Source organism: Balaenoptera ricei, chromosome 8 (genome assembly GCF_028023285.1).
Source record: "Balaenoptera ricei isolate mBalRic1 chromosome 8, mBalRic1.hap2, whole genome shotgun sequence".
Lineage (NCBI taxonomy): Eukaryota > Metazoa > Chordata > Mammalia > Artiodactyla > Balaenopteridae > Balaenoptera > Balaenoptera ricei.
Genome location: NC_082646.1, coordinates 40364860 through 40372996, shown reverse-complemented (window position 1 = coordinate 40372996; position 8137 = coordinate 40364860). Strand labels below are relative to the sequence as shown.

The 8137-nt window shown below is 40.6% G+C and overlaps 1 protein-coding gene across 4 annotated transcripts in view; it reads left to right on the top strand.

The window, feature by feature from the left end:
* The first annotated feature begins 445 nt into the window (after positions 1-445).
* Positions 446-8137, top strand: part of CEP57 (centrosomal protein 57) — a 42814-nt gene continuing 35122 nt past the window's right edge. For 2 of the 4 annotated variants that reach the window (XM_059930558.1, XM_059930559.1), the window contains exon 1: positions 446-994. In XM_059930558.1, coding sequence (XP_059786541.1) covers positions 950-994 — 45 coding nt within the window. In that variant the 5' untranslated portion in view covers positions 446-949. Of the gene's footprint in view, positions 995-1186; positions 1356-8137 lie in introns of those variants that run through there. The other 2 variants (XM_059930555.1, XM_059930556.1) reach the window with 2 other exon arrangements.

Here is an 8137-nt window from a genome sequence, read left to right as displayed (position 1 = left end):
AGACGAAGCGGATAGTTCGCTGCGGTTTAGCTGCGCGGCGGCGGATCCGCTTCCTCCTCGGCCTCCCTTCCCCACCCCTGATTGGCTGGGGAGGCTACTGCGTCACTCGGTCGCTCCGCCCAACTTCTAACCCCCGCTACGCAGGGAGCTCCCACAAAGGGAGGAAGTCGCTGGCCAATAAAAGCCAGACGCTCTCAGCGCGCGAAAGCCGCTTTAAACTCACCCCGCCCAAAGGTCCCGGTCGCGGCTTTTCCTAGCAGCCAGTCCCAGGTTTGGGTGGGAGCTTCCGAATCCAATTGGGCAGTTGTTCGCGGAGGTTTACTCTCTGCCCCTACTGTTTTTTTTCCCCTTGACTTCTATTGGACCAAATCTTTAAGCTCCTCCTCATTCTATTTGTTATTGGCCGACAGGTAAGTACCTCACGTGGAGAGGCGTCCCCGAGTCAAACTCACGCTGTCTCCGGCGATTAACGCAAGGGAAGTGATGGAGTGTTTTGAGCTTCGCATTCGCTTTTATTTTATTACAGTCATCCCATTCAATCGCCACTGGAGACAACACAACCCCTCGCCCACGCTTCCCCTTCGAGAATGCCCGCCCTTGTGCAGAACCCCTTCAAGAGCCGCCCGGTAGCCAGCCAGCCCGGTCCCCGCGGCGCGCTACCTTGTGACGTCACCGAGGGAAGAGGCGGATTCTCCTACCACCGGAAGACGTCTGATTTTTTGATTGGCTAGTCAGGACGTCCGTTAGGACGTGTTGCGCTTTTGGTGTGCACTGCAAGCGTGGGCGGCCCTGTGGGGGTGTGTGGCCGCGGTTTCCAGACCCGGGACCAACACTCCAGCCCCTTCCATCAGGGGTTCGGCTTAGGGTCGCCCCTGGAGGGCGGCTCTCGAATCTTGAAGAACAGCACGCGAACCCGGACCCTCCCGGGGCTGCGGAGGTCGGCAGGAAGATGGCGGCAGCGTCGGTCTCTGAGACTTCGGCTTCTCAGTTCTCGGTAAGAAGCGGTTGACGTTCGAATAGGCCCCGGGTCGGTCCTGGCGCCCCTTTGGTTTTTCTCCCTCTTCAGAGCGCTTTCGGCCCAGAGTCTCACTCCATCTTGGGGAGCGGCGGGGGGCGCCTAGATCGTCCCTTGCTACCTCAGCGCCCACTGCTCCTGTGTCAAGGCTGCACCCTTCCATTGAGACAGGCCGGGCCCGTCACTCCCCACCTGCTGCTTTCGTCTTTCGGCCTAGCCGCCCAGATTGCCGAACGTTGCCTGGACTCGCAGGGATGACTACCTACACCTTGGCCTGCGAGAACAGGGCTCCTGGGTCTCGTGGGTGCAACGGCCCCTCTTGGAAATTCTCCGAGACCAGGTGGGCGCTCTAGTCGGCTTAATAGGCAGCTGTTGAATTGTACGCAGTCTCGAGTGCTTCTGCTGATTCCTCTGTCTGCAGTGCCTCCCCCTCCCATCCTCCCAGTAACTTCGATCTGTGCTCATTCTACCTCGAGCGCGCGCGCTTCCCGCCTTTCTCTATATTACGGTGACCTCAATGTGTAGTAAATGCTCTTTTAGAGAGGCGACAAGGGGAGCCAATCTTAAATATTGTATTGGCCTCTACAAGAGCCACCAGCCTATTCAGTCACTGGTATTTTGTGGAATTGGAGCGGAACCCGCCGCATTGGGTATTCCCAATAGGCCGTAAATGTGAATGTGAAGCAGCTCAAGTTGGAGCCATTAGCTCTTCATCTAGCAAATGCTGAGTGTCTGGTGTACTTTTAGGCTCTAGGATTACACAGATGAATAGGGGAGAACCCCTGCTCTGAAGGAGCAAAGCACTGAAGAGAAACTACACGTAATTAGGTTATTACACAGTGCATTTTGATAAATGCCACCCTGCTAGAATAATCTAGGCGAGAGTGATTAGCAGTGCTTGGATAGAGAAGATGGAGCTAGCTGGGTGGTGAAGGAATCGGAAATGCTTGTCCCAGGAACACAAAAGGAAGGAGAAAAACGCACCGCAGGCATTTTGGAATATGTGCCAAGACAAGAGGTGTTTTCAGAAAACTTGTAAAAATTTGAATTGAGCAGAGGTAGTGTGGCGGTAGAGTTCGGTTAGATGAATTGTAAAAATAGATTAAAATATGAAAACAGAGGGATAGTGAGAGGAGAATATCAGGGTAAGGTTGTCAAAGAAGTTAACGGGGAAAAGCCTAGGGGGACAGTAAAAGCAGAGTCACCTTGGTGAAAACACACTTTTCCTCAGTTTCAGTTTTTGGTGACTGTTGTTAAAATTTGTGTTAATGAGGCCAGAAGTGATCTTCAGGGTTTCAGCACAGTGGGGGTAGCAAGTTTGTAGAGAGGTCAGGGAAGATTAAGAGGAAGGAAGGAAGGAAACAATTGGAGTTATCCAGGAACTAGATCAGTGAAAGGGAAGATAAAAGACGAGCTATTAGACTATTAAGAAGTGTCAGTAAGTAGATGGATGAGATGATATAGGAGTTGTGATTAATTAAATTTAATCGGGAGAAAAAAATAATTAAACATAATTGGGAAAGGAGGGCTTTTCACCACTCTCAAAATAGCACTTGGAGACTGAGCAAGGAAAACTCCTATAAATGTTGACTTGAGCTGAACTCTGCCAAGGCCACCTAGCTGAGAGTGGTTACTGGAGTGTGGTCAACCCTTAGTCTTTAAGGTACCCTGGACAGAAATCCTATAGAGTGTTTAATAGGAAAGCATATATATTTTTATATGCTAAGCTCAGCTTTAAGTGGATTCGAAATACTCAGAGTACACTAAGAATACCTTGGACCCTTTACAAGTCAAAGTATAACTTTCTTAACTTTACCTGCTAAATCAAAATGTCTAATTTGGAAGTCACTATGTCTCAAAACAAAAATGACTAAATTTAACTTATCAGTGTATAAGAAATGGCCCTGCTTAGATACTTTAACTGTCCTGTCAGAAATAAGGCTGGCATTTCCAACAGAATTTAAAAAGCACTCCGGCTTAACAGATAGCTGATCATAAAATAAGGCAACGAAAGAAGACCTTTTAAAACTACAACATGAACTCAGAAGGCTACTCATAATGAGATTTCAGGGTTGTGAACATTAACTTTTTATTGTATTTAACATTGATAAACTCAGTATAGGTATAGTAAATGGAAATGCTTTTAGGAGGCAAGGATTTTTATCAGATAGATTCACAAATAACAGTCTTTGGGAAGCAGGTGCAATGTAAATCTCAAATGTGAACAACATGGAAGTAGGTGATACTTTTGAATTGTTCTTGTAAGCATTCTTTCTCTGCAACAACAGCAAGAAGAGTAACAACTAGCAGCTAACATTTATTGAAAGATTGCTGTGTATTAACCCACTAGTGGAGAACCTCAGGAAAATAAGTATGTATGATCAGGCATAATGATAATGAAAGTACAGGCAGCCTAGTGTTGAAACAGAATATCTTTCCTGTTTTTGTTTTAAATTTTCCCCGGTAACCGTGGTCAACACTCTTAGGTCACTTTGGACTTAATTAATAAGCTAATCTCCTAATTGGTCTCCCTGGCTTTTTTGCCAGGCCTATTGACAAACCTGCTCTGTATTTCTCTTAAAAGTGATTTATGAATGTATCATAGATTTCATAACATTAAATATATGAAGGATTTATTTTTGAGAATAATAAAATGAATACCTTCATGCCCCTTAGTGCATCTTCCTGCTTCTCTTTTACTCTCTTACACACACACACACACACACACATATTTTGAGATTATAATGATATATAATACTAGTATAGTACTATCTGGCAGGCATTTTAAATACTTTTTATATATTAACTCATTTAATCCTCATAATAATCTTACGAGGTTGGCATTAGTATTTCCATTTTTGAATGAGCAAAATGAGGGACAAAGAGGTTAAGTCAAGGTTACACAACTAGTAAATGGCAGAGCCTCTTTTATATTTCTGTATAGTATAGTATCTTGATGGGCTTTGGGGTTTTTAGGGTTTGTTCATTTGTTTGCCCGCTATTGTAAACAGTCCTGTTGTGATCATCTCTATGTGTTTCACATGTGCAAAATTTTCTCTAGCATGGCAGTTCTCAAAGAGTGGTCTGAAGACCTTTGGGGGTCTACAGTGTCCTTCCTTATCCAGCCACTTTGTGGGAGACCAGATTCTTCATGTACATCAACCAAAACAGAGCATGCAGAAGCAAATAAAATCTAGCAGCCTTCTTTAAGCCAAGAGTTAAAGAGATTTGCAAAAAATGTAAAACAGTGCCACTCTTTTCACTAAATTTTTTGGGTGATATAGTTATTTTTCATTCAAAAATTATATTTATGATAACATCATGGGTTTAATATTTTTAAATTAGTAAATATCTTTAAATTTTCTCTTTTAATTTTTCATGTGATAAGTATCAATTGATATAACCCACATAAGCAAAAGCTTTTTGGGGTCTTCAGTAATTTTTAAAAGTGTAAGGGCATCCTGAGACCAAAAAGTTTGAGGAGCAGCGATTTTTGAAACGCAGGTTTGGGCTGTGGGTTACAACTCAGTAATGGGTTGTAGTGTATGTTTAGAAACTTAGGACTGACTTTTTTTTTTTTTTGAGGAGAGAGAGAAAATAGTTCAGTGAAATGCTGGGTCATAGAGTGTGTGCATCTTTGGCTTTAATGCTGAATTGTTTCCCAAAGTGATTGTACCAGTTTACATTCCCATCAACAGTCCCCTTTAATCTATATCCTCTTTAACCGGTGGTGTTGTGTCAATTTTTTTTTTTTTTGCTGAGAGACGAGTGTGAAGTGGTGTCCTCTTCTTATTCTTATTTGTGTTCTCTGATCATTGGTGAAGATACACTTTTTTTTTTCATAATTTTACTAGTCTTTTGTGGGTTTTGTTCTTGTTCTGTGAAATGCCTCTTAGTACCTTTTGCCTGTTTTCAATTGGTTTGTCTTTTTCTTTTTTTTTTTTTTTTTTTTTACTGATTTATAGTCATTCTTTATGTATTCTGGATGTTAATCAACTATTAGGAGTCTTCTAACGCTCTTTGGCTTGTCTTTTTATGATATGTTTTGATTAGCAAGAGTTCTTTATTTTAATGTAAAATTTATTCTTTCTTTTATGATTATTGCTTTTCGGCTAAATTCTTCCTTATAGCCAAGGCCTTAATGATATTCTTCTATATTTTTCTCTACAGATTTTGAAGTTGGGGCCTATTGTCTTTTATTTGCTTGAAATTAATTTGTGTGCTTAAGAGGTAGGGATGTTTTATTTATGATGTGCATTTCAGCATTACTTGTTTAAACTCATCCTTTCCCCAGTGGTTTACAATTCCAGCTGTCAGTATATTAATTTCCATATGTGTATGGACGTGTTACTGGGCTCTTTGTTCCACTGTTGTATTTTTCTATACTCACTGTCTTAATGATTTCCTTTTTTTTTTTTGGTCTGAGAGGCCAACTATCTTCCTTGTTCCTCAGAAGAAATGGTAGCTATTCTTGGTCCTCTGCTGTTCTTCAGTAGAAATTCTAGAATCTGGTATTGGAATTTTGATTGAAATTGAATTGAATTTCTAGTTCATTTTGGGAATAACTGATGTTTTTTGTATATTGAGCTGTCTGAACATGTTATTCCAGTTTTTTGGAGTAACGTTTATTTGAACATTTTTCATTAAAGTTTTATAGTTTCAGATCTTGTATATTTATTAAATTTATTTCTAGTTACTTTATTTTTAATATGTTTTCATAAGTTGCATTTTCTAACTAGTACATAGAATTATTATTGATTATTGCATATTAATTTTACTCAGCAACTTTCCTAAACTCCAGTTCTAATAATTGAGGTTTCTTGGTATTTTCTCTTGAGACAGTCATAATCAGTGAAGTTTGGATTCTTCCTTTACAGTTTTAACATCTGTTATTTCTTTTCATTATCTTAATGTGCAGGCTAGGAAATAACAGCACAACATTGACTAGAAGTTGTCTTGTAGATAATCTCTGCCTTGTTCCCAAATTTAAAGGGGATGTTTTAAATTTTGCACCATTAAATATGTTGCCATTTATTTGGTAAATTTTTTAACTACCATAAGAAAAAAGTTATTTAATAATGACTAGATATTAAATTTTATTGACTACTCTTTTGCATTTGTTGCTCATATGGATTTTCACTTTAATGGGATGGATTGCCTCAAAAGATGTTCTAATGTTCAGACAGTTTTAGATTCCTGGAATAACCCCGCCTTGGTCATACTGCTTTATGTTTTCTATGTATTTGTGTATGGTCTGCTAAATGGTATTTAAATTTTTATGTACCTGATTTTTATTTCTTCCAGCTGTGTTGCACATAACATTTGAAAAGAAGGCAAGTAATAATACATTTTTTATCATCCTTCACACTTAACACAGTGTCATACACAGAGATGTTTAATAAATATTTGAGGGGACTTCCCTGGTGGTCCAGTGGTAAAGAATCTGCCTTCCAATGCAGGGGACACGGGTTTGATCCCTGGTTGGGGAACTAAGATCCCACATGCCGTGGGGCAGCTGAGGCCACGCGCCACAACTACTGAGCTCACGTGCCTCAAGGAAAGAGCCTGCGTGCCGCAAACTGTGGAGCCCACACACCCTGGAGCCCGTGCACCAAACTAGAGAGAGAAAAAGAGAAAACCCGCACGCCACAGCTAGAGAGAAGCCCAGGCACCACAGTGAAGAGCGCGCATACCTCAATCAATCAATCAATAGTCTTTTTAAAATATAAATAAATAAATAAATAATAAATAAATACTTGAGTTATAAGTGTTCCTAAGTAGGATGTTTGCCCTAACAACTAAAGCTACCAGGAAAGAAAGTGGTCAGGTTAAACGTTTTGCCTTTAATCCTGAAAGTTTTTCCTAGAATCATATCATTTTAGTCGGAAAAATATTTGGAAAGAGGACTGGATTAGGAGCTGGACTTGGGCTCCTTAGTAGCTGTGAAACCTGAAGCAAATGGTTTATGTTTTCTTAGCCTCTTTTTTCACCTACAAAATGGGGACAGTAATATTTGCTATGCTTGCTTCATAGGGTTCTTGTGATAATTAAAAGAGAATATGAGTGTGCTTAGAGAAAACAGTGTGCTAACAAATCTAAGATACCATGTTCATTGTTCTGAAAATAAATCCAAGTATATTTTCCTGAACTATAAAGTGGAGATACTTTCTTACTTGTCAGGAATGTTGTGAAGATCACCCCAGATAATGAAAGTGTAGGTTGTAAAGTGCAAGATGAGTTTGAGGTTTATGGGTTGTTTTTAGTATTAATATGAGAGAAGATAGCATAAACGGCATGCTTAAAGGATCCTTTGCCCTTCCATAGTTCTCAGGTACCATGATTGGATGCATATGGCATTGAAGACAGAAAAGAATTCTCTTGAAATCTTCCAGAATTCCAGATGACTTGTTATTTTTAGAAAGGGCTGTTTGCAAGGTTAGCTCTTCATTGGCATCTGTGAACTTGAGTGGTAAACAGTTTCCTACACAGATCTAGAACTTTAACCTAAATCAGGAAAGAGTGGCTTATTGTGCTTAAACTGTTTATGCAAACAGTGTTGAACACCTGTTTTCCTTCTGGGAGTCAGGAGTATAACCAGCCTCAAATAAAAACCTTGGCCACTGAGTCTGAAGAGCTTCCTTCGTAGACGCCACTTGACACAGCTGTCACTATTAGTTGCTCAAGGAATTAAGCACATCCTGTATGACTCTATCTGGAGAGGAATTTTCAAAGCTTGCGCCTGATCTCTTGTAGCTTTTCCCTTTTCTGATTTTGCTTTGTATCCTTTTGTGGTAAGAAATCATAGCCGTAAGTATAACTCTGTGCTGAGTTTTGTCAGTTCTTCAAGCAAATCATTGAACCCGGGGCTGGTCTTGGGGACCCCTGACTCTAATGGTGACAATATTTGGAACCTTCCCAACATTCAAGTTCCAAAATACCAGCCAAGAACTAACCTTGCAGGCAGACCTCGAGTCTGCTATGTTAACTCTTTCTACACAGCCTCCCTATGACATTTGTGCTATTATTTGGTACAAAAGAAGCCAAAAGCTTTTGTCTTCTAAGAGATTATAGTAACTTTATTGAATAGGATTATTCAGTTTTATAAGCATTATGCCGTTTTCC